Source organism: Salmo salar, chromosome ssa20 (genome assembly GCF_905237065.1).
Source record: "Salmo salar chromosome ssa20, Ssal_v3.1, whole genome shotgun sequence".
In the NCBI taxonomy this organism is placed as follows: Eukaryota; Metazoa; Chordata; class Actinopteri; order Salmoniformes; family Salmonidae; genus Salmo; species Salmo salar.
In genome coordinates this window covers 27,641,346-27,668,240 of record NC_059461.1, presented here as the reverse complement: position 1 = coordinate 27,668,240, position 26,895 = coordinate 27,641,346, and the positions used below count along the sequence as shown (strand labels likewise).

Below are 26,895 nucleotides of genomic sequence, written 5' to 3'. Positions count from 1 at the left end.
GCTCTACAACATTCGCAGAGTACGACCCTGCCTCACACAGGAAGCGGCGCAGGTCCTAATCCAGGCACTTGTCATCTCCCGTCTGGATTACTGCAACTCGCTGTTGGCTGGGCTCCCTGCCTGTGCCATTAAACCCCTACAACTCATCCAGAACGCCGCAGCCCTTCTGGTGTTCAACCTTCCCAAGTTCTCTAACGTCACCCCGCTCCTCCGCTTTCTCCACTGGCTTCCAGTTGAAGCTCGCATCCGCTACAAGACCATGGTGATTGCCTACGGAGCTGTGAGGGGAACGGCACCTCCATACCTTCAGGCTCTGATCAGGCCCTACACCCAAACAAGGGCACTGCGTTCATCCACCTCTGGCCTGCTGGCCCCCCTACCTCTGAGGAAGCACAGTTCCCGCTCAGCCCAGTCAAAACTGTTTGCTACTCTGGCACCCCAATGGTGGAACAAGCTCCCTCACGACGCCAGGACAGCGGAGTCAGTCACCACCTTCCGGAGACACCTGAAACCCCACCTCTTTAAGGAATACCTAGGATAGGATAAAGTAATCCTTCTAAGCCCCCCCCCCCCCTTAAAAGATTTAGATGCACTATTGTAAAGTGGTTGTTCCACTGGATATCATAAGGTGAATGCACCAATTTGTAAGTCGCTCTGGATAAGAGCGTCTGCTAAATGACTTAAATGTAAATGTAATGTAAATGTAAAATGTGGAATAAGTCAAGGGGTATGAATACTTTCTAAAGGCACTGTAAACAATTTAATCTTCTCATATTACAACAAAGAAGTTACTGCAAACATCGAACAGTGGCCGTGTCTGAATACCCATAGTAATTAGCCTTGCACGAGCCTTGGCTTGTGCGAGTCGTAATGGCTCATAGGGCAGGAGCCTATCTCCTGTTTCTGTAGCGTGAGGCAGCTTTATGTACAAGTACAAACCTTGGACAGGACGCTAGTCTGTTGTTGCTGGGCCTTAGCCCCGATCTATCTCCATAATGCTGAGTGCCAAACATCAGGTCCCATTTTTACAGTCTATGGTAAGACTCGTCCAGGGATTGAACTGCCAACCAATGTGCTCTCAAATTTCTATATCGGCACTGAGCAAATTTCAGGTCTGTTGAGCACAAACTTTAACATTGTGAAAATTCTGTGCAACTTCCGGTGCGCATTTACTGTGAACACGGAGTCTGTATCTGCTTTAAGTTAGAGTTTTAACAGTGGTCAAGTAGGCTATTTGATCATAATGTAGGCCTAGCAGTGTCCTACTGTCAAAAACAATGGAGAAAAATGCATCCCATAACATTTTAACATGGACATAGTGGTTATATCATTCACATTACAGTAGCAGCCAACGTGTGGTGTTCAATGTAGGTCTACATGCCATGAGACTTTAAAAAAAAACATGCAGGGCTTGATATGTTTATCCACTTGTCCTTCAAGGAGGTGACTGAAAATGTTTTGTTTGATTCAAGAAACCACATCATTATACCATCATTACAGAGAATCAGACAAATTATGTTACCCTCTGCCTATTGGCTACAGCTTATTCAAGCCTGTCTCAAAATACAACACTGCCCATTTAAGACAAAAAAAGCTCTTTATCTGACTCAAAGATAGAATTGCACTTGTAGGAAGCAATCACTCCCCTATTGCTGATTACAAATTACCTATAACTGGGCTAATAACTCACTAACTAGCAAAGGATATGAACAAATGTGGTTACATGTAGCTCTCGCTTTGATCTCAAAACAAGTGCATCTACACATGACCGTCTGATGCTGTAAACACAGTCCTGTTCAAAGTGAATGGCACAGATACATATGGCAATGGTCTATTTGCATATAGGCCTACTACAGCTCTGATTGGTTATGGCGCACCAGTCTGTGTAGAGTATCTAACACCTGATCTAACATCTCTGGAGAAACCCGAAAATAGCTGTGCAGCGACGCTCCCCATCCAACCTGACAGAGCATGAGGGGATCTGCGGAGACGAATGGGAGAAACTCCCAAAATACAGGTGTGCCAAGCTTGTAGCGTCATACCCAAGAAGACTCAATGCTGTAATCGCTGCCAAAAGGTGCTTCAACAAAAGTACTGAGTAAAGGGTCTGAATACTTATGCAACTGTGATATTTCAGTTTTACATGTTTTTTATAAAATTGGCAAACATTTCTAAAAACGTGTTTTTGCAATGAAGGTGCTGGGGTGGACATTTGTGCTGTTTTCCCTAATGCGGATTCCATCTTTAAAATGCCCTGAAACTACAATGTCATCATGTTTGTGCCAGAATTACAGCAGCGTGCCACTACTAATACGTGTCTACCTAATGTAACGAAGCACACAGAGGTGGTGGTTAGGGAGGGACATGTGAATTACAAGACAGGCCTAGAGCATATTTGATTCAAATCCACCAACCTCTAAACTCATAAAATCTGGGACACACAAACACAGCACATATTTGCTTAATGCCGGTTATCCTGGGGCTGATAAAGCTGTCAGCAGTTTGAGAAGGGTGAAAATTACAGCCTTGTGAAAATAGTTCATCAAATCAGGCTGTGATCAGAGGGAGGTGAGAGTGAGCAAAGCCTGGTACCACACAAACTAGGGATGGGCACGGTTATTAGAATATCCAAACAGACTTTAGTATTCCAATACTTTTGTGAGTATTCATTTTTGCTGAAAAAAATGTATAGGCCCATTTTAACACTGAAAAGGCTTTATCTAAAATAAAATATCCATGTTACATTGTTACATACAAGGATATACCATTTCAAATTATTAATTTATTCAAATCAAAGCGGCAAGGAGACTCAAGGTGTAGCAAGTGGAGTGAGTTCACTAATGCAATGCAAGATGGAATAAAATTGCAGAAACATTAGCAAAAGGAAAAGGAGTAGGCTCAACAAGCAACCAACAGGTAGGCTGTTTAATCTGAATGGGGTTGAGGATAAGGTGAATCATGTGGCCTCAATTAGCCTAGCTACACCCCCCGGGTGCACCTTTTCTTTTTACCCTAGCACTACACAGCAGATTCAAATAATCAAAGCTTGATGAGTTGGCTATTTGAATCAGCTTTGTAGTGCTAGTGCAAAAAATGAAATGTGCACCCGGGGTGGGGTGGGGGACAGGACAGTTTGGAAAACCCTTGATTAGAGGACAGAGGGGCTGGCACACAAACAGAAAGGCTAATCAACAGCCTCTGTGTCATGTGCCACAGTCACCCAGCACCAGCACCAGCAGACAACACAAACAGAAGCTTTATATTCTGTTTACCGAGGTGGAGCACTGCTCTCAGATCAGCTTAATGAAGAGCCAGAACCAGTCTGTGACTGCAGGTCGGAAAAATCTCCCCAAACCTGAACAGCTGATTCAGAGAATATATCAGAGAGAGAAAATATAGAAGAATGAAAAGTTGCTTTAAAATATTCTCTCCCTCAGGAAGGTTCTTCATTCAAAGAAGCTGAGGGGAGATGACATTTGAGCTGGAAACACCGCTCCCCCTCTTTCCTCCGCTATCCCTCTTTTCCTCCCCTTTCCCCTTCTTTTCTCCCCCTCCCCTCAGCTGCCACGACCAGGAAACAGACAACCAGACAGTGATGGTTTCACAGCTCCCACTAAACCACAGGAAACATACTTGTCACAGAGACAGACAGAAGGAAACAGAGAGATAAAATGGTGTGTGAGAGAAAAAAAAGAGAAAGAGCAGACAATCCAATCCCACGACCTGTCAATCCCAAACTGTCATTAGCAGGCTCTCTTTGGTCTCTGGTGACTGGCCCAGGCTAACAGTGCAAACCTGACAGAGTGGAACCAGAGCAGAGGCAGACCCACTCCAGCGCCCTGGCCTCATCAACTCTGTGGCCTCAGTGTTTGAGCTGGGCTCCTATTTCCTTCTGTGGTGCTCATGGTCTCACCATAAGGGTTCAGGAGGCTGTTTGTTTCAGTCTGGGTTGTATTTGTGAAAACTCTGCCCCGTAAACAGACAAAAATGGCAACTGTCCACTGGCCTGACCACAGCAAGGCGTGGGCCATCTAAACTCCTCTGAACCCTCAGAGCCACAGAAACAACAATGAGGCGGAGCAGACTGAGGCACGGAGCCGTGTCAGACTACTATAGATTACTTCACCATGCAGAGCAGAGGCAGCTCAGCTAAACCAGGGATTACCGCAGCTACCTGGGTTAGAATTGGCTCATTTTCCATGGAAACTGAATCCATCAGTCTGCAGATGAGATCAGAATGCGGTGAGGTCAGGCACTCCTCTCCATGCCTGCACATGGCTCGCTGAGAGACAGGGTCCTTTTCCATGACTGCATGGCAAAGCCTGAGGAACTACACACACACACACTCGGTCCACCTCCAGTAAGTGAAATACAGTAGCAGGAATTAAGTAGCAATCATTTTTGCATCACACACACACAGCCTGGACAAGGAGACAACCCACAGAGAATTTACCCATAAGCCTCATTCCCATTTTCCCCTTACCCACCCCTCATTCAAAGCCCAGTTAAAGCAGTTTCTCCCTTTGTCTTGCTTTACCCTTTCTCCAGCACATATTCACTCAGTACAGAAGATGTTGGTTGCCATTATACCAGTCATCATAAACTGCTCGTCTCAGTTCATCACAGGTTTATGATCATATCAGATTAGTGAACAAACAAGACTCTGTCCGTCTCTGCCACCTCACCTGATCCATACTGCACACACCTGGCAACGGAGACATATCTGATGAATAACCATTTGTAAAGTTGCCATTTACTTTAACAATAATGTGCTCAAAATACACACACCTGTATACTATTTTGTATGGATTTCTGAAACCAATAGAAATAAATTATCTAAAAGGACTGCCCAATTATCCTAAAATTAAACCTCAGTTAAACTTCGGGCAGCCAGGTCCTCAGGTCTCAATGCAAAGAGAAACAAGAAACATGGATGAGTTTGTGTAAAAGAGAAGTACACAGAAATTGATAAGGAAGAAATAAAGTCTGAAAAAAATGACAGGTATTCAGAGGAGAGTAGACCTAGGTCTGTTAGAGTGGAAGAACTAGAATATGTAATTTACCTTCTTGGCTCTGCTGCCTGTCTGTCACCCTCTCTCACTCTCGTAGTCAGGACGTCCTATACCCTGCCTCTACTCAGTCACCACACACACACTCACCAACAGGCCACTCCCTCCACTTCCCCTCCCTCCCTTTGTCACCACAGGGCTCCTTCTCAGACCCTCCCTCCTTCCTTGTCTATATTCAATTCAATTCAAGGCGCGTTATTGGCATGGGAAACATATGTTAACATCGCCAAAGCAAGTGAAGTAGATACAAAAGTGAAATAAACAATAAACATTACACCAACAGAAGTTACATAAGAACAAAGACATTTTAAATGTCATATTCCGTATATATACAGTCTTGTAACGATGCAAATGGATGAAGTACAAAAGGGGAAATAAATAAACATTAATGTGTGTTGTATTTACAATGGTGTTTGTTCTTCACTGGTTCACCTTTTCTTGTGACAACAGGTCACAAATCTTGCTGCTTTGACGGCAGACTTATTTCACCCAGTAGATATGGGAGTTTATCAAAATCAGGTTTGTTTTCAAATTGTTTGTGGATCTGTGTAATCTGAGGGAAATATGTGTCTCTAATATGGTCTTACATTTGGCAGGAGGTTAGGAAGTGCAGCTCAGTTTCCACCTCATTTTGTGAGCGGTGTGCACATTGCCTGTCTTCTCTTGAGAGCCAGGTCTGCCTATGGCGGCCTTTCTCAATAGCAAGGCTATGCTCACTGAGTCTGTACATAGTCAAAGCATTCCTTAATTTTGGGTCAGTCACAGTGGTCAGGTATTCTGCCACTGTGTACTCTCTGTTTAGGGCCAAATAGCATTCTTGTTTGCTCTATTTTTTTGTTAATTACTTGACACATTGGAAAGAATGACCTTTTTGTTTTCTCATGATTTGGTTGGGTCTAATTGGGTTTCTGTCCTGGGGCTCTGTTTGTGTTTGTGAAAAGAGCCCCAGGACCAGCTGGCTTAGGGGACTCTTCTCCAAGTTCATCTCTCTGTAGGTGATAGCTTTGTTATGGAAGGTTTGGGAATCACTTCCATTTAGGTGGTTGTAGAACGTTTACGTTGTGCACAGAGGGTATTTTTGCAGAAATAGCTACATGTATTTAAAATTGACAATTCTGTGAACTGTCTTGTGCAAGTTTTAAATTGACACAATACATGTTAGCAAAGGTGTCCTCTATCTAGAGATGACGTGTAGGAGCTTGCAGGGATTTGTAGTCTTGCATGATTTCTACTTTGATGTGAATAATCATTTTAGAATAAATCGAGCCAAATATATTGATAAATGTCACTTTGTCCGAGAGAGATTAACATGGTTATCAAAACGTCACGTCAAGGTAAGCCTACACGAAACACAGCCCTTATTTTAAGTACATCTAAAATCCCCTATAGGAAAAATAAATGGTGGAAAACTGATTGGAACCATTTCCCTGTTTGACCGCTAGGTTTTATGGGTATTATGACGCCTTCACTGTGGGGCTCTATGACAGTAAGCAGGTCGCCTGGTTGAAAATGGACATTTGACACATTTTTTCTGTGTTTCTACCAAATTATGCTCCATTGTTTTTGCAAGTACAGAGTCTGCCTTAATTGGCATGTTACTTCAGACAAAATAGAAATTTAGAATTAAACCGCTGCACTTAGAATTCAGACTACATTAAACAAATAAATCTTATTTTTGTCCCACAAAAGTTATTTCTTCAAGCCAACATTCCTTCACCCATACAGTAATTACAGTTTAGAGCTGCAACGTGTACAAAATGCACTTTCCTTACTGGCCAGAAGGAAACTTTTACCTCAGCTATCCCCTCTCAATTTAAGCACGTTCATTATAAGCATAGTAATCAATAACCACTAGCAGGCCCACTGGTGTCTGGCAAAAAAAACAGAGCATGCAACAACAGCTAGGATAAATACACAAAAACTCCCACCACAGTTAGACGTGTGTATACCTATTTCTCATTTGAATGTGAGATAGAAGAGATAATACTGCATTGATTTGACATACACGTAGTATGGTGAATCCAGGTGAAAGCTATGATCCCTTATTGATGTCTCTTGTTAAATCCACTGTAGATTAAGGGGAGGAGCCAGGTTAAAGAAGGATTTATAAACCTTGAGACAATTGAGAATGTTTGCCATTCAGAGGGTGAATGGGCAAGACTAAAGATTTAAGTGCCTTTGAACAGGGTATGGTAGTAGGTGCCGGGCGCACCGGTGTGAGTGTGTCAAGAACCGCAAAGCTGCTGGGTTTTTCACACTCAACAGTTTCCCGTGTGTATTAAGAATGTTCCACCACCCAAAGGACATCCAGACAACTTGACCCAACTGTGAGAAGCATTGGAGTCAACATGGGCCAGCATTCCTATGGGACGCTTTTGACACCTTGGATAGTCTATGCCCCGATGAATTGAGGCTATTCTGAAGGCAAAAGGGGGTGCAACTCAATATTAGGAAGGTGTTCCTAATGCTTTGTACACTCGGTGTATGTGTCAGCAGCTGCTTGCTACACTCAGTTGTCTGTAGTTGGCTGCCATAGACCTCTACTCCCTGTGTGTGTGCACGTGTCTCAATTATAGACTATTATCTGGGGCCTCCATCTGCCCCAGGACAATCAAGCACAAGCTCAAAGAGATCCACTCCTGTGATGTGTGGAAGGAGCCCTGCTGCTGGTGGCTGCGGTTGTTGTTGTTGGCCACGGACCCATTACAGAGGGAGCAGACTGACTGAAGACAGACTGCTGGAGCACAGCTGGTGGGCTGGCGGTGTCCGTCTGCCCCCATTACCTCACCCTCTCCCCTCCCATTCACCCCACCTGTAGCCCCAGCATGAAGGCCAGAACAGCCCCTCCACCTGAGAGGAAGCAGGCAGTGTGCCCCACAACCCCAAAAATGCTATTGCTACTTCCTGTCTAGAACCTCAGTTGAAGATACCCAGGTAAGGATAAGCTATTCATTTCATGAGGAAGCTTTTCAGATTCATAGTACCAGCACCATTGCTAACTAGCATCGCTGGTCCCATTGTTTAGAATTCTTCCTAATTTACTTAAAAGGAGTTATGGGATATTACAATCCTTTTAACCGTAGTCTAGAACGCCAGAATCCAAACATACAGACTCAAAGAAACACACGCACACACTGAGCTCAGACATTGGCTCAAATATACAATGCATATGGGACACACTGGTCACTTTAATAACTGGAACACTAGTCACACAATAATGTTTACATATTTTGCATTACTCATCTCATATGTATATACTGTATTCTATACTATTCTACTGTATCTTAGACTATGCTACTCTGACATTGCTCTTCCAAATATTTATATATTCTTAATTCCATTCCTTTACCTTAGATTGTGTGTATTGTTAGATATTACTGCACTGTTGGAGCTAGAAACACAAGCATTTCGCTACACACGCAATAACATCTGCGAAACACGTGTATGTGACAAATAAAATTGTATTTGATCAACTACAGACACAGTCAAGAACAAGAACAGGCACATACATAGTACTGCATACAACCTTTATAGATGGTGCCAGCCACTAATTCTCATCTGCTAGATGTGTGGGCTGAACTATTCCCTCCAGCCGCTTACAATTACATAGTCTAACACAATACTAGTCAGTGTTTGGTGCCAACATCTATGACAAACAAAACCAGATTAAGGAAATACAGTTTATGAAGAAACAAAAGGTGACCTAAGCCATTAACTGACCTTAAAGCATTTTGTTATGAACCAACACAGGACTTCTAATTAAGATCACTTTATTGGTCAAATGCCCACAAGGTCCAACCGAAACTTGACTTCCCCTTTTAACCCAACCCCTCCGAAAGACATATACTGTTTTTTTAATGGAGAAGTGCGGGGGGGCTGCCACACTGGGATGGGGGAGCTGTTGTGGGGGGTTAAGTGCCTTGCTCAAGGGCACAGTGGCAGGCAATGACACCCAGGATTTGATAGCAGCAACCCTCCGGTTGCCTGCTCACTTCCTGACAGATCTTTCCCATCGGACCCAGGATTCGAACCTTCGGTTGCTGGCTCGCCTATCTTACCGCTAGACTACCTGCCGCCGCAGGTACTAGACCGTTAAGCATTGTTCTGTCATAGTAACTGTATACAGGACACCGGCTGAGCATGTAGCCTAACCCCCATCACCAACCCAATTCCTACAGGAATGACGGCATACAATAAGAAAAAACTGTTTTCCCAATAGGGATGCTGTCTTTTGGAGTGCGGGGTGAGTGCAGACAAACTGATCAAGTAACAATAAGATAGCATCTGGCCCCAGGTGAGCTGCTCTTAGAGACTATGTTGTTGTTTAACAGAGATGTCTCTCAGCATTACCAACACATTAAGCTCATCAGGCAACCTGCAATGCTTTCACAGGATAAAATATATGATTTCATTTTGAAGTATTACGGTTGTGAATACAGTAGTTCACTTCACTGACCACAAGGGGGGCTCTCCTGACCACATATTTAAAGGGCTTCTGACATGCAAAGCCCCAAGCCTCTGAAAGGAGAGAGAAAGCAAGGGGGGGGGGATTGAATTGGAGAGAGACTACATTGCTTTTCTCTTCCATTCTCCGACACAGACAGAAACAGACAAACACACACACAGGTCAAAGCTCTGGTTCCCACACATAATCAAACGTTTTCATTTCCCTTCAGTGTGACTGACATAAGAGTGTGGAGAGTGACAGCCTGGGTAAATAGTAGTGTGTAAAAATGACAGGCCTGGCTCGCAGGGTGTTCATATTACCAAGGATTTACTGCCTTCACAAAACACCAGAGTAAATTTCCTCTCTGTGTCTACTTAGCCAGAAATGAATGGAGTTTAAAGAATGAAAATACATTCCTTGTGTCATGGCAGCCACTGTGGCGTAAGCACGTGTGTGTGTGTGTGTGTGTGTGTGTGTGTGTGTGTGTGTGTGTGTCTGTCTCAAATGACACAGACAATGTGTTTGGGACATGGTCTGACAGTCACATGCCTGGGTGTTGTTGTTTTCTGCATTCTTCATTGTGGCAGCACAAAACCGCAATAGTCCCAGTTCCCTGCAAATATACACTGAGTGTACAAATCATTAGGAACACCTGCTCTTTCCATTACATACTGAATGCTATGATCCCTTATTGATGTCACTTGTTAAATCCACTTCAATCAGTGTAGATGAAGGGGATGAGACAGGTTAAATAAGGACATCCAGCCAACTGTGGGAAGCATTGGAGTAAACATGGGCCAGCATCCCTCGCTGTACTTCTCTGCTCCCCACCTCCCTCGCTGTACTTCCCTGCTCCCCCACCTCCCTCTCTGTACTCACCCCTGCTCTACCACCTCCCTCTCTTTAACCCCTCCCTCCCCCACCTCCCTCTCTGTACTCACCCCTGCTCTACCACCTCCCTCTCTTTCTCCCCCTCCCTCCCCCACCTCCCTCTCTTTCTCCCCCTCCCTCCCCCACCTCCCTCTCTGTACTCACCCCTGCTCTACCACCTCCCTCTCTTTCTCCCCCTCCCTCCATCTCTGTACTCACCCCTGCGCTACTACCTCCCTCTCTTTCTCCCCCTCCCTCCCCCACCTCCCTCTCTGTACTCACCCCTGCTCTACTACCTCCCTCTCTTTCTCCCCCTCCCTCCCCCACCTCCCTCTCTGTACTCATCCCTGCTCTACCACCTCCCTCTCTTTCTCCCCCTCCCTCCCCCACCTCCCTCTCTGTACTCATCCCTGCTCTACCACCTCCCTCTCTTTCTCCCCCTCCCTCCCCCCACCTCCCTCTCTGTACTCACCCCTGCTCTACCACCTCCCTCTCTTTCTCCCCCTCCCTCCCTCCCCCCACCTCCCTCTCTGTACTCATCCCTGCTCTACCACCTCCCTCTCTTTCTCCCCCTCCCTCCCCCACCTCCCTCTCTGTACTCATCCCTGCTCTACCACCTCCCTCTCTTTCTCCCCCTCCCTCCCCCAACCTCCCTCTCTGTACTCATCCCTGCTCTACCACCTCCCTCTCCCCCTCCCCCTCCCTCCATCTCTGTACTCACCCCTGCTCTACTACCTCCCTCTCTTTCTCCCCCTCCCTCCCCCAACTCCATCTCTGTACTCACCCCTGCTCTACCACCTCCCTCTCTTTCTCCCCCACCTCCCTCTCTGTACTCATCCCTGCTCTACCACCTCCCTCTCTTTCTCCCCCTCCCTCCCCCAACTCCATCTCTGTACTCATCCCTGCTCTACCACCTCCCTCTCTTTCTCCCCCTCCCTCCCCCAACTCCATCTCTGTACTCACCCCTGCTCTACTACCTCCCTCTCTTTCTCCCCCTCCCTCCCCCAACTCCATCTCTGTACTCACCCCTGCTCCCAGGCTGCTTTGGAGCTCCAGGCCCTCAGACTCCAGACATCGGCCGGTGGTCCTCCCTTTCTCCCATGTACCTGAAACACACACCAACAAGCAACTGGTTACACACAACACACACACCTCAGCTACAGCCATAAAACTTGAGCACAGAGTGAGACAAGGAGGCCTGTGTGGTTACTCTGGTGATGACTGAGTATTGATAAGGGGGAAGAGGATCCAAACCTATCAAATATTCTCATCAGGCAGCAGGGGAGTGCTGTGTACCTGCCCCCTGAAGGAAGGGTGTGTGTGTGCTGGGGGCCTCATACAGACCAGACAGAAGCAAGGAATGGCAGGAATGCACAGCAAACTGCACCACCATCACAGGAAGGATCTGCACCGCTGCCCATGAGTGCTGTACAGATTCACACACGTCAGAGGTAGAGAAGCGCTGCCTCACCCCTGAAACTGGGTCCCACCTAGAACACCTGGGATCTGTCCAGGATCTACATGGTGTGCTTTCTACCTCCACCACCTCCTCTGTACTCACCCTGCTGCTCCTCGTCTCGGAGGCGGCGGATGGCAGCTCTGATCAGTTTCCTCTCCTCATACTCATTGGCCCCGCGCAGCTGACAGACAGGACAGCCATTACAAAACAGGGACAGTGATGCTCAGAACCGTTCATGACAAACTCCGAAGGACATATAGAGATGCAGAAACGGATGAGAAAGACAGGCTGACTAGTAATGTAACCACCTAGTCACTAGTCTAGGAAAGTGTGTGCCTATGGAGGCGTGTCTATGGCCTATGGGAGGCCTGTCTATGGCCTATGGGAGGCGTGTCTATGGCCTATGGAGGCGTGTCTATGGCCTATAGAGGCGTGTCTATGGCCTATGGGAGGCTTGTCTATGGCCTATGGGAGGCGTGTCTATGGCCTATGGGAGGCGTGTCTATGGCCTATGGAGGTTTGTCTATGGCCTATGGAGGTTTGTCTATGGCCTATGGAGGTTTGTCTATGGCCTATGGGAGGCGTGTCTATGGCCTATGGGAGGCGTGTCTATGGCCTATAGGAGGCGTGTCTATGGCCTATAGGAGGCGTGTCTATGGCCTATGGGAGGCGTGTCTATGGCCTATGGGAGGCGTGTCTATGGCCTATAGGAGGCTTGTGAAATATTAGTATTGATGATGTCTAACAGTAAATTCACAAGTAGTGTGTGTGGTGCACATCCACTCCCTCACCAGTCCAGTCAGCTCCTCAATGTCCTGGATGGCTTGTAGTTTCACAGAGAGCACGTCTAGGGAGCCCCCCAATTCTGACCTGAGATACAGAAACACACATTGACACATCAGAGTGCTGCTTATATGATAGTTGGTGATGCTTGACCCTGCACATGTTAGGGTTGCCCGAGGGGCAGTGTAATCCACATTGGGAGACATCATGCAGTGTTGTGGGCCTCACTGCTCCACTCAGAACTATAGCGTGTGACGGGCAGGCGGTGGAGTAACCCAAGATGCCAGACAGTTTTTCTTGGCCGGGAAAAAAATGTCATGCTTCGGAAAAAGAGATTCCCCAGCATGAGAAACACGTAAAGGAGAGAAGCACACAGCCTGGCAAAGACTTCTTCTTCCTCCTCTCCATCCTTGTATATCTATCTGCCTCTCTTTCCCCCTCGCCTCGCCTTATTGGGATTGGAGGACGTGTGGAAGTTGGAAGAGAATATATTTTACATTCCAGCAGTGAGTAGTAAAGAATAACGTTGCTTTCAGAAGGCTTTTGTTTGTGTGTGTGTGTGCGCGCCCGTGCGTGCGTGCACATGTGGTTTATACACATATTCCACCAGCTTTAAAGGAGCATGTCCTGTTATTTTTGTTACCCAAGTAATCCAACTACCACAGCAAATATAACTAATTTAACAGTCATTGTTCCTAATGTGATCCAGTAGGAGTAGAAATGTAGGAGCTTAGGGCCATTGTCCTCATGTTGGGGATCTGGGAGGTCTGAAGTGCAGCCCAGAACAGGAGTCAGCTAGGAGCAGCTGTCGACTGGAGCCCTGGCTGGCTGCAGTAAAGCTGCTGCAGTAAAAGCCAGTCATTAATTAGCAGAGAGGAGCAGTAAGCCGCCCACAGGGCTTGGCCTAGACGCTCCAGCCTCAACACACTCACTACCATTACTGCCCAAAGAAAACAAATCAAAACTACAATGATGATGATGGGCACACAAAAGGATGTTAGCCTGTTAACCCTGTTCCTAATTGGATTCTAATAAAAACAAACTGGTGTAATAAACAGACAGGAAGCGGAGGTGGTGTTAAGGCAAAGTCATCAGTTTTCGTCGGTCTGCTGCGGCTGCGTGGCGGGTCCTGGTGGTTGCAAATCACCGAACTAGTAAAACACTAAAGTCTGCTGTAACTGGTCAATAACGACTAATGAAATACAAATAAATAAAATGCACGCAAACGACTGCATTGACGTCTTTACCTCCAGGATATGGCTTCCAGTTGCCTAATAGAATGGGTGTGCTTTCGTCTGTAGGCTATGCCAGCGATACTGTTAGGGATATCAAATTAGAGGTATGAATAAATGTATGAGAATACATACCATTTATCATTAAATGTTATGCCTACACAGGTGTGTATTTGCATAACGAAAAATAGAAAATGAGTTCTTCCACCTCCCGCCTCTACTATGGTTTTTCCCGATCTGCAGTGTCGTGGCCCAAATTCCCAGAAGGCCTCCCTGGAGAATTATTTTTTATTTAATTTTTTATTTTACCTTACCGTAATTTCCGGACTATTGAGCGCACCTGAATATAAGCCGCACCCACTGAATTTTTTACAAATTATTATTTTGAACATAAATAAGCCGCACATGTCTATAAGCCGCAGGTGCCTACCGGTACATTGAAACAAATGAACTTTACACAGGCTTTAACGAAACACGGCTTGAAATAAAAATAAATAGGCTTTAACGAAACACGGCTTGTAACAAAAATAAATAGGCTTTAACGAAACACGGCTTGTAACAAAAAATAAAAAATTAGCAGTAAGCTTTAGTTGTCTTTTTGCACTGAGTCAATTCCTCACACTGCTGTTTCCAACGTCTTATCATCGACTCATTAAGACCAAGCTCCCGTGCAGCAGCTCTATTTCCTTCTCCAACAGCCAGATCAATCGCCTTCAACTTGAAAGCTGCATCATATGCATTTCTCCGTGTCTTTGCCATGATGAGGGTGACAAAATGACTACCGTAATCAGAATGATGGCAAGTTTGAGAGCGCTCGATTTAATCTAAACAGTAAACAAAAAAGTTGTTTGACCTTAACCCGTTCGGCAATTTCATTGGTCTAATGAAAGCTTCATGCCGCCAAAAAACAGAGCACGTCACAGAACGTGTTTTTTTTTTAGAAAAAAAAATTGAAAGCGGGAAAAATCCATATATTAGCCGCGTCATTGTTTAAGCCGCGAGGTTCAAAGCGTGGGAAAAAAGTTGCGGCTTATAGTCCGGAAATTACGGTAATTTAACTAGGCAAGTCAGTTATGAACAAATTCTTATTTTCAATTATGGCCTATGAACAGTGGGTTAAACTGCCTTGTTCAGGGGCAGAATGACAGATTTGTACCTTGCCAGCTCAGGGATTCGATCTTGCAACCTTTCGGGTACAAGTCCAATGCTCTAACCATTAGGCTACCTGCCGCCCCAGAAGGAGAGGGAATGCTTTATATGGGTTTGTGTGCATTGTTGTCTCAGTCTCCAGGCAGCTCACCTGGACTGGTACAATCTGTAATAGGTATGCGTGTGTGTTTGTTTATATTCAGATTCAGGAGGCTCACCTATGTGCGAGTTGGTTCTCTTTGTTGTCGTTCTGGCTGAGATTTGTTGGCCGGAAGCGTTTTCTGGCCAGGGCTGCCTCCATGTCCTCCATCTCCCTCCTCCTCAGCTCTCTGATGGCTGAACGGATCAGCCGTCGCTCATCCAGGTCCATCGTCCCATCCAGCTGCACACACACAGAGGGAAAGAGCGGGAGGGTCAGCAAATGGAGAGCACATTGGAACACACACATCTAAGAGAGCTGCCAAGGCACGCAACCTCTTCCACCACCATTTAAGAACACCCACCCACACAAAAGTTTGTAACAGACAACATGAAAACGGTGGGTCATGCTCTATTTCCAGAGTGGTAATTAGCCAGTCTGGCTGTGCTGTGCTGCTGGAGCCTTTTGGCCTTCCTCTGCCCTGTAAAGTCAAACAACTGTGGCAGTGCAGTCAAAGCACCTCTGGAATGGCTCCATGCTCACCCCAGCCTCTCCATGGGAAACAGGCTCTCCCCTCTTCTCTCCGGCCTGCCTCGCACGGTAGCCCCATCTGGCCCTCTTAAGACGTGCGTTCAGACGAGAGAGCAGATTTATGGCCACCCTGCCCCGCGGAACACAAAGAGCAGAATCCCCAGCATCTTGAAAATGTTATGCCTGATCTCTGATCAGTCATAGATCAGAGTTAAACGTAATCCTTCTTTTATGAGTGCTCAGTGTGCGACTTTCCCTTGCTTTGTTAAATAATCAAAGGAAGTTCAACATGGAGAGTGAGCAGTAGGAAGTGTTAGTTGTATATTAGTCTGTGAGAGCCAGGCAGGTTTGTATTGCTGTTGCTGCTGGGTCATGGCTTAGCATCCATAATGTGGTGGGGTCATGGGGTCAGCAGGGCTTATGGGAGGTTTTATAGTTTGGCGAAAAGTCATTTAACGTCAATAAAGCACAGAGTGAGGACCACCTGAGCATGGAGCGGACAATGAGAAACAGACAGCGTCCCAGCTGCTGCTGAGCTAATGGGCTCTAGGAGAGAGGCTGGGCCCGGCTGACTGTAAACCGATAGCCCAGCTCTCTAGCTCTCTCTGAGCCCCAGGTACTATCCCATAGACATTCACATCTATGGGTATGTAGCTTCTCTCTGCTATGGAGCAGTTCCATGGGTGCTGTGGATGGTGGTTGACTGAGACCGCCAATGAAGTGGCTACTTAGAGCTCTCATCCCAAAGCACGGAGCCTTTACACATCCTCAAGTGGCTTCATCAGTTAAAGGTGTTTTATTAGACAGAGGCAGGATGAAAAGTGTGTGCGTGTATGTGTGTGTGGTGTGTGTCTGCAGGCAGCACACAGAATTTGTGTAAACCAGGTGCTTTAAAATGTCAGTGACAGCAGCACAAAGAGTATGGGAGAATGGAGAGAAAGCAGTCTCCTGTCAGGTGGGACAGGCAGCAGAACTCTACTCCAGCAGACAACAGCAACCTGTCAACACACGCAGGGATGAAGAGCCCCATCTCGTCTGGCAGACAGACTGCATTGGGAGACCTAACACTTTCCTGGAGCAGCCCACATGGCCCAGGCACGTCATAAGTGTGCCAATGGCCCCCTCACTTACAGTAGGAGTGTGAGGGGTAGCAGGAGTTGTAAACTGGGGATTAAACAAGCCACCCTGAACAGCCCCTGTAACTGGTAAAGGAGGAACCAGAAGGTACAGTACTACTCATGGGGAAGGCACAGGGTCACTGGGTTTGAGGCCTCTGCGGTTTGGTCAAACACAGAGCTAAGCGCCTCTTGCTCAAGGGGGCACCAGTCTGATCTGACTGAGGAGAAAATGTGTGTGTGTGAGAGTGAGTGAGTGAGTGTGAGAGTGAGGAAAAAGAGAAGATATGAATGGAGAGACAACAAAAAAAAACAGTAGTTAATGGTGGGATAGGATGACAGGAGAGAAATTAAGGAAAAAGAGAGAGTAATTATGCCTAAAACTGGGCAGACAAGAGCAGGGTTGGAAAGGCCAGGTCATTCCTGCTGACTCAGGAGTGGAGAGAGGTGTGGAGGGCAATCAGCAACACACACAGCCAGGGACTGGGACAGACAGACAGGCTCACACAGGTGATACATGGGCTGGAAGCATGTCCAGAGTAGGACAGGGTCGAGGGCGCAGGCGGGAGAGGAGGAAATGAAAATGCACGTGTTCACTTCCACGCAGTGTCTCTCTCACACCCACCACACAGACACACACAGGGTGGTCCCTTTATGCACAATGAGCTTTTTGCTGCGTAAATGCTATCATTTTATTACATATCCCAATATGCTGCCAAGTTCTTAACTAGGATTTAGTGTTGTACTTTGAATAATTTAGAGATTTATTTATTCATTTTTCAGATAACAGAGAGCGCCTGGAGCCGGAGAGACAAACCAGTGAAAACAGGTGAGAGCTAGGCTACAACTATAGCACAAATTAAGCACACCAAATACTCCATCACATGCTGCCTGTGTGGGAGGGAGTCAATCACATTCATTTCTGTTGATCAAGAGGAAGAACGCCATAAAAACTTTCTTCAGCCCATGAACAGAGCATGTGACGGACTGCAGATGGACGGTGGTCTGGCTGGCATTACCAGCTGTCCAGATGAATTACCCTAATCCTTACAACACACACAGACATTTAGATCACAAGATGAAACAATAACTTGTAATCATCAGGACTCTGACTTTTGCCCGATGCCGACAGCACGTTACCAAGTAACAGCATCAGGTTGGTTCCAAAGAGTCTCCAACTGGCCAATATATTCACAGGATTTAACCTAACATCAACCTGATAGGTCCAGACATGCAGGGCGAGAAAATGACTGTTGGCAGCAGGCCAGCAGCTGTAACCGTCTTTCCCGCCATCTGTCCATTTGGAAAAAGGGGGAAGAAGGAAAAGAAAACCTTGTGCCAACGACAGGAAAGTAATGAGTAATAGAGCAAATAAAACATACCTTTGACTTGGGCGTCTGCCAAGAAAAACACAAAATAACAAAAAGAACCAGACACAGAAACACAGTTATTTCACGTTTGACTCCTAGGGGTGTGTAATCGATACAGGGAGCCAGCCCACTGTACTGGCCTTCGAGAAATTATTCATACCCCTTGATTTATTCCACACCCAGAATTCAAAATGGATTAAATAGAGGTTATTTCCCTCACCCATCTACACACAATGACATAGTGAATGATCACATTTACATAAGCATTCACACCCCTGAGTCAATACTTTGTAGAAGCACCATTGGCAGTGATTACAGTTGTGAGTTTTTCTGGGTAAGTCTGTGATATCTTTCCTCACCTGGATTATTATTTTCTAAATTCTTCAAGCTCTGTCAAATTGGTTGTTGACCATTGCTATACAACCATTTTCAGGTCTCGCCATAGATTTTAAAGTATATTTAAGTAAAAACTGGGCCACTCAGGAACATTCACTGTCCTCTTGGTAAGCAGCTCCTGTGTCAATTTGGCCTTGTGTTTAAGGTTACTGTCCTGCTGAAAGGTGAATTCATCTCCCAGTGTCTGGTGGAAAGCATACTGAACCCCTAGGATTTTCTGTGCTTAGCTCCATTCCCTTTCTTTTTATCCTGAAAAAGAATGGTCCTTAATGATTACAAGCATACCCATAAAATGATGCAGCCACCACTATGCTTGAAATTATGGAGAGTGGTACCCAGTAATGTGTTGAATCGGATTTGTCCCAAACATAACACTTTGTATTCAGGACAATAATGTAATTGCTTTTCCACATTTTTTGCAATATTACTTTAGTGCCTTGTTGCAAACATGATGCATGTTTTGAATTGTTTTTATTCATTACAGGCTTTCTTTTCACTTTGTCAATTAGGTTAGTATTGTGAAGTAACTACAATGTTGTTGTTCCATCCTCAGTTTTCTCCTATCACAGCCATTAAACTCTAAATTGTTTTAAAATCACCATTGGCCTCATGGTGAAACCCCTGTGTGGTTTCTTTCCTCTCCTGCAACTAAGTCAGGAAGGATGCCTTTATCTTTGCAGTGACTGGGTGTATTGATACACCCTCCAAAGTGTAATTAATATGCACCATGCTCAAAAGGGATATTCAGTGTCTGCTTTTTATGTTTTTTTTTTTTTTTTTTACCCATCTACCCATCTTTGTGAGGCATTGGAAAACCTCCCTGGTGTTTTTTATTGCATACAGAGGGAATCCATGCAACTTATGTGACTTTTTAAGCAATTTTTTTACTCCTGAACTGATTTAGGCTTAACATAAAGGGGTTGAATTCTTTACTGACGCAATACATTTCAGCTTTACATTTTTTTTAAATTAATTTGTAAATAATTCTAAAACCCAAATTCCACTTTGACATTATGGGGTATTTTGTGTAGATCAGTGACACAAAATATCAATTGAATCCATTTTAAATTCAGGCTGTAACACGACAAAATTTGGAAAAAGTCAAGAGGTGTGAATACTTTATGAAGGCACTGTATTTCTATAATGGAACATACCAATATGTAGCTATACCCAGGGGCATCATGTGTTCTTGCATTGGAATTATTTTGAATTCTGCTTATTTCAAGGTATACCACAAAAAAAAAAAAATATTTAACCAGGTTAGTCAATTAAGAACACATTCTTATTTGAATTCATCCTGTTAGAATACCCAGCTTTGGTGAAGGCCTTGTCCGCATTAGCATCGGACCCAACAAATAACTTTTGACATGGGAAAGAAAATGCTGCATCTGCAGTAACCAAGTATTGCAGCCACTCTCCTATGAACCAGTTGCTATTAAATGCATGTTTTTGGACTGAGAACCTGCGGCTAGTGTAGGATTCTAGGCTAAGCTGGGCTGGCTCCTCTTTTCCAAGATCGTCAGGAACAGTTGGAGGGGGCTGTGGAGCCATTATCCTGGCAATGCTTGTGGAAGGGTGGGTAGGCTCTGCAAGCGGAACTAGCTGGAGCTCCGTAGCATCGTCGCTGCTGGATTTGCTGGCGGCCTTGGTCATTTGATGCTGCTGCTCATCACTCTCCTTCTGGATTTGTTTGGGTACTTTGGCGAAAGCCAATTTCTGATATATATCGTGGCATATTAGGTGTTTCGAGCTAGCTAAATAGGCTAAGGCTAATAACACTAACACTTCACAGCTAGCTAAGAAGCTAACTAAACTCTGTAGAGGTGAGGCAGAGTTAAGTGAAGCAACTTCAACAGTAAGCTTGACCCCGCCCTTATAAATCTAAATCAAATATTATAGGCAGAGGGCGTATCACGTTATTAATTTAGCCTACCACAGATAACTTTTCCCCCGCTTTTTATTGAAACCCAAAGGAGTGATACCTAACCACCCCTGTAGCTTTCCACAGCCCCCATACACTCACTGCGACGCGCTCTGTCCATTGTGCTAACACAGCACAGCGAATAGACAGATATTGCGGCAACCTGTCACTAAATCATTTTACTTTTTTTATATAGGGACATAAAAACAAAACTGACGGGGGCACACGTTTCAACTGAGGGGGCTAGGCCCCCTTTTGCCTCCTTGTGGAGCCGGGCCCGCCCACACATGGAACTCCTCATAACAGACCCTGCATCAAGAGGATCCCTTCTCTACCCCCCTTCCATCGCTCTTCCTCTCCTATCTTTCTCTCTGTTACCCCTCTGAAAACAATGGCTGCACAGTATAGTGAGGGGTAATCTGGCCCTGGGTTATTCAGTCCATATTAAACTCCTTTATTTCCCCTTGGAAGCTACAGGCTGGGGCCAGGCAGGAAATCAAATGTCTTTCAGCCATCTCATATGCAATACGGCTCTTATGTACTATGGTCATATTTCCATTTTAAATGGGTGTGGTATGCATTACTCAAGTTGTTTGCCAGTGGCATTGGGGAATGGTTCAGAAGGTTTTCTCTGTCTGTTTTGATGGACTTTCAGTTCTCTTTTGACAGCCAACAGCTAGCTAGTAGTGGGATGCCAAGAAAATAACATGATATTGGACAGCAGAACACCTGAGACCCTCCAGTTATATACAAAATGTATCTCTACTGAGTCCATCACGCTCACCTCTGTTTGTTCCTGTCTCTCTCTCGGTTTGTGCCAGGCTGGCTTCCTCATTGGCAGCTGGTAATCCGCTCTGACTCGGCTCTGAGGAGTGTGCTATGCCCTTATAAGGACAAACTAACTCTGGGCCTCACACTGGAGTCTGAGGCACTGATCCAATCTGTTGCTTTGGCTACACTCTAACCCCTGTTCTGGAAATTATTACACCCCCCATCATACACACAAACACCCACTTTTCATCCTTTGTTTTGAATATTTTTTCAGCCGTAAACACTTGAGCTCTTACTGGATGCCCGTCAGGATGCCTACCCAAACCATACGTTTGATATACCCGTCAAATGAACAAAAACAATTTAACTGGAATTGAGACATACTTTTTCATTTACCAATACGGACGCACACCCGCTGTCAGTCAAAAGGTTACAACACAGCCTGAGGGTTTGTTGTGCTCTGAGACCGGGCTGGAGGGAGGAGGAGGAGAGTGGGATTCCTTCCAGAGGTAGGCTGTGATGTAGAGTAACTACAGACTGGAGTGGAGTAGCAGCAGGACGTTGCTCAGCCCGCGTGATTGTAAGTTGCTCGGTACCTTGGGGAGGCTGGTGGCTGTTCTTTCTCTGCCCTGACACATAGCAGACACACTGTCTCTGCCTGCCTGTCTGTCATCCTACAGCAGGGATGGGCAACTCCAGTCCTTGGGGGCCTGATTGGTTTCACACTTTTGCTCCAGTTAACACACCAGACACAACTAATCATGATCTTGAGTTTAGAATGCAGTTAGTTTAATGAGCTGTGTTTGCTAGGGATGGAGAAAAAGTGACACCACTCCGGCCCCTCAGGACTGGAGTTGCCCATCGCTGGCCTACAGGGAGAGTGACCAGAGCATGGCAATATATATTTTCCTCTGTGGTTAAGACCTGGACTGCACTGGCCAGAAGTGTGTTGGCACGGAGTTCAAGACAGCAGCACTGTACTGAACTGAATGTGATTGCAACACCCACATCTCCATGTATCCCTTGCCAAGCCGCTCTTTTGAGTGGCTGGTCCACATGACTTCTGACACTTGGCCATGCCTATAACTCGTGCTCAACTTTTCAACTAAACCTTGACACTATATTTACTATAACTTTGTAACAAGCAAGCTGAAACTGCTCAAGGACTACCCTTGAGAAGCAGTCCTCCCCTGAGCTCATAATCTGAGACTTAGCTATAAGGCTTCATTCTGGAGATAAGTAGGTGACACAATGTAACTAACTATGTGGTACCGTTGTTGTGGTGATATTAAGGCTTGGACTGGTATGTAGCTGCTCTGGTTTCTTTTCCCTACTGTAGTGTTTCACCACAGACCGGCAGAGACGGACGTGGGCTTGGTGCTTTATTCCGTGGTGTCCTCAGGAGCCTGTCCCCAGCTGGTGGGCATTATGAGCAGGGCCTGGTGCGTCATAGTCACCCGATAATTGACAGTGATTGATTGGGCTACTTCAGCCGCATTACTTTTTGGACAAGTTTGAGGTTTCAATTCCATGGAAATGTGCCATTAGTCTATAGGAAGGTGACTCACACGGGGCTGCATGACTTTAAAAGGCTGCTTATTAAAAAGTTAAGCTTGTTTAAACCACAGTACATTAAGTAAGTTGACACGTTTCCCATGGGCAGTGAAACAGGGCTCCCAGCTCTGTTCATAACTTTGGTGTATTTGATGGAGGAAATGAAAAGGGTTCAAATGTCACAGGATCGCCTGCTTGCCTTTTTTCCCCCTCGGGCCTCCTCCCTCGTCTCTTCTGTCTGTGAGAACCACCCCACCTCCTCTGTTTCCTAATGCACCACCTAATGAACCCCTAACTGCCTGGATCTTAAGACTCCACCTTCCTTTCCCACCAGTGTCATGGTGATCAGAACAGAACATCCCGGGAGAGCGGAGTGCTCTCGGTCCAGCAGAGAGCTACATACTGGCTACAGAACATTCAGTACTGTGAGAATAGTGTCTCGGCTCAGGAAACGCTCCTTTCTTCATCAGTGTTGTTTTTGTTTGACCAAAGTGACAGTTATTAACCTGTGCACTACAGTTTTCAGTTTGAAAAATGCACATTGGTACAGGGAGCCCTTACTAATCATCTGGACGTGTCCCCGTCTACACCTCCTTTCCTTCTCCTGCCATACGGTACCTTCAGAAAGTATTTACACCCCTTGAATTTTTCAAAATGTTGTTACAGCCTCAATTTAAAATGGATTCAATTGGGATTTAATACCCCATAATGTCAAAGTGGATTACATTTTTTTTTTATTAATGACTACCTAGTTTCTGTACCCCACACATGCATACCCCACACACAGATAATTGTAAGGTCCCTCAGTTGAGCAGTGGATTTCAGACAAAGACCAGGGAGGTTTTCCAATTTCTCGCAAAGAAGGGCGCCTATGGGTAAAAATAAAACCTTGAATATCCCTTTGAGCATGGTGAAGTTATTAATTACACTTTGGAGGGTGTATCGATACACCCAGTCACTGCAAAGATAGGAAGGATGCCTTTTAACTTAGTTGCCTGAGAGGAAGGAAACCACACAGGGGTTTCACCATCAGGCCAATGGTGATTTTAAAATAGAGTTTACTGGCTGATAGGTTAGTATTGTCGAGTAACTACGTTTACTAATTGACAGAGTGAAAAGAAAGCCTGTAAAGAATAAAAACAATTCAAAACATGCATCATGTTTGCAACAAGGCACTAAAGTAATATTGCAAAAAATGTGGAAAAGCAATTACATTATTGTCCTGAATACAAAGTGTTATGTTTGGGGAAAATCCGATTCAACACATTACTGGGTACCACTCTCCATAATTTCAAGCATAGTGGTGGCTTCATCATGTTATGGGTATGCTTGTTAAGGACAAGACCTTTTCAGGATAAAAAAGAAAGGGAATAGTGTTAAGCACAGGGAAAATCCTAGGGGTTCAGTATGCTTTCCACCAGACACTGGGAGATGAATTCACCTTTCAGCAGGACAGTAACCTTAAACACAAGGCCAAATTGACACAGGAGCTGCTTACCAAGAGGACAGTGAATGTTCCTGAGTGGCCCAGTTTTTACTTAAATATACTTTAAAATCTATGGCGAGACCTGAAAATGGTTGTATAGCAATGGTCAACAACCAATTTGACAGAGCTTGAAGAATTTAGAAAATAATAATCCAGGTGAGGAAAGATATCACAGACTTACCCAGAAAAACTCACAACTGTAATCACTGCCAATGGTGCTTCTACAAAGTATTGACTCAGGGGTGTGAATGATTATGTAAATGTGATCATTCACTATGGCATTGTGTGTAGATGGGTGAGGAGAAAAACCTCTATTTAAATCAATTGAGGCCAATAGTGATTTTAAAACAGTTGGCTGTGAAAAAAAAAGGAAATTGTTACTCCACAATACTAACCTAAATGACAGTGAAAATTAGGAAGCCTGTACGTACTAAAAAGTATTCCAATATATGAATGACCAAAAGTATGTGGACACTTGCTCGTCGAACATCTCATTCCAAAATCATGGCCATTAATATGGAGTTGGTCCCCCCCATTAGATGTTGGAACATTGCTGCAGGGACTTGCTTCCATTCAGCCACAAGAGCATTAGTGAGGTCGGGCACTGATGTTGGGCGATTAGGCCTGGCTCGGCGTTCCAATTCATCCCAAAGGTTTTCGATGGGGTTGAGGTCAGGGCTCTGTGCAGGCCATTCAAGTTTTTCCTCACCGATCGACAAAACATTTCTATATTTATTTATTTTGTAGTTTATACCCTTTTTTCTCTCCAATTTCATGATATCCAATTGGTAATTACAGCCTTCTCCCATCGCTGCAACTCCCGTACGGACTCTGGAGAGGCGAAAGTCGAGAGTCATGCGTCATCCGAAACACGACCCCACCGTTTCTTGACACACTGCTTGCTTAATCCGGAAGCCAGCCGCACCAAAAAGTGACGGAGGAAACACCGTACAGCTGGCGACCGAAGTCAGCGTGCATGCGCCCAGCCACCACAAGGAGCACTAGAGCGCGATGGGACAAGGACATCCCAGCCGGCCAAACCCCCCCCATAACCCGGACAATGTTGGGCCAATTGTGTGCCACCTCATGGGTCTCTCGATTGAGGCCAGCTGCGACACTGCCCGGTCGCGGTCGGCTGCGATGCAGTGCCTCAGACCGCTGCGCCTCTCGAGCGCCCAACAAACCATTTCTGTATGGACCTTGCTTTGTGCATGGGGGCATTGTAATGCTGAAACTGCTCCCGACAAACAGTTCTTGTGCTGACGTTGCTTCCAGAGACAGTTTGGAACTCGGTAGTGAGTGTTGCAACCGAGGAAAAACAGTATTTAAACGCTTCAGCACTCGGAGGTCACATTCTGTGAGCTTGTGTGGCCTATCATTTTATGGCTGAGCCGTTGTTGCTCCTAGATGTTTCCACTTCAAAATAACAGCACTTATTTGATCGGGGCAGCTCTAGTAGGGCAGAAATTTGACAAACTGACTTGTTGGAAAGGTGGCATCCTATGACGGTGCCACGCTGAAAGTCACTGAGCTCTTCAGTAAGGCCATTCTACTGCCAATGTTTGTCTATGGAGATTGCATGGCGGTGTACTCGATTTTATACACCTGTCAGCAACGGGTGTGGCTGAAATAGCCGAATCCATTTTCTGCCTCCCATTCAAAACCCCCACGTTCTCAGTTTCCAATTTCTTTGTTGCTATTGTTTTCAGACCTCCATCTCCATATCTGATCCTAAAAGTATTGCACAACACATGAGGGAAGTTCACACCTACATGCAGCTTAGCGCAAGCATTGTAATGCTGTCATAATGCATTTACATTAGAGTGGACAGGCACAAAAGAAAGAGGACCCCTCATCATTGTTCAGAACATCATTGTACACCATGTCACAAGCTTTCTAAGCAGGCCTGGTTCTTGACTCCTGTTGATGTCCTCTCTGAAATCCCTGATAACAGCAACTTGGAGCATGATGGGTAGCCCTACTCCAAATATGGAACATGTTGTTACCCTCACGACACACGTCTAATTGAATCTCTGCACGACCGATTTGGACTTAACCCTTTCATGCGTGAGTTCCAAATATCTCTAACGGTCTCCTCCGTGAGTTTTTTTTATGCACGTGATGGTAGAATGTTCTCTGCATTCCAGAATGTGATTGGTACGCAACAGTTCATTTAATCCGCGCTGCCCTCAAGCCAAGGCACGCAGCCTGTTTTTAGTTATAGGCTGTTTTCCATTTGTCAATTTCAAATTATTTTTTAACAAGTTTTTTATTTTCTAAGAACAGTTTGAATTGTGTTCCACCACCTCATTCATTTACATAAAAAAAGTAGTAATTTTTACTTTTGCGGCACAATACATTTGACATTTCTGACCCGGACATAATTCCCCAAACAGTTTCCCATTTTGTGCAGTTCAAGTCTGCAGACATTTTGCGCATCTCCTGTCCTGCGCACACACACACACACACACACACACACACACACTCACTCTGTTGCCTGCATCGCAGTCAAAGCTGTTTTCGTTACCAATAATAACTTAGGAAATGTGTGCGTTTCTTTCAAAGTAAGTGCCTTATTACGTTATAGTTTCTGCATGTCGTGT

General features: G+C 45.3%; 1 protein-coding gene across 9 annotated transcripts in view; it reads right to left on the bottom strand.

The window, feature by feature from the left end:
- The window catches only part of LOC106580347 (smoothelin), a 98,702-nt gene that overhangs the window by 38,026 nt on the left and 33,781 nt on the right, over positions 1-26,895 (bottom strand). For 6 of the 9 annotated variants that reach the window (XR_006760894.1, XM_045703139.1, XM_045703143.1 and 3 more), the window contains exons 2-5: positions 15,228-15,391; positions 12,637-12,715; positions 11,948-12,026; positions 11,413-11,492 (exon numbers count right to left, since the gene is read on the bottom strand). Coding sequence is in view for 7 of the 9 variants with exons in the window: in XM_045703139.1 (XP_045559095.1) it covers positions 11,413-11,492; positions 11,948-12,026; positions 12,637-12,715; positions 15,228-15,391 (402 nt within the window). In the remaining 2 variants the exon portion in view is untranslated. Of the gene's footprint in view, positions 1-4,174; positions 4,460-5,063; positions 5,160-11,412; positions 11,493-11,947; positions 12,027-12,636; positions 12,716-15,227; positions 15,392-15,691; positions 15,836-26,895 lie in introns of those variants that run through there. The other 3 variants (XM_045703142.1, XM_014161286.2, XM_014161285.2) reach the window with 3 other exon arrangements.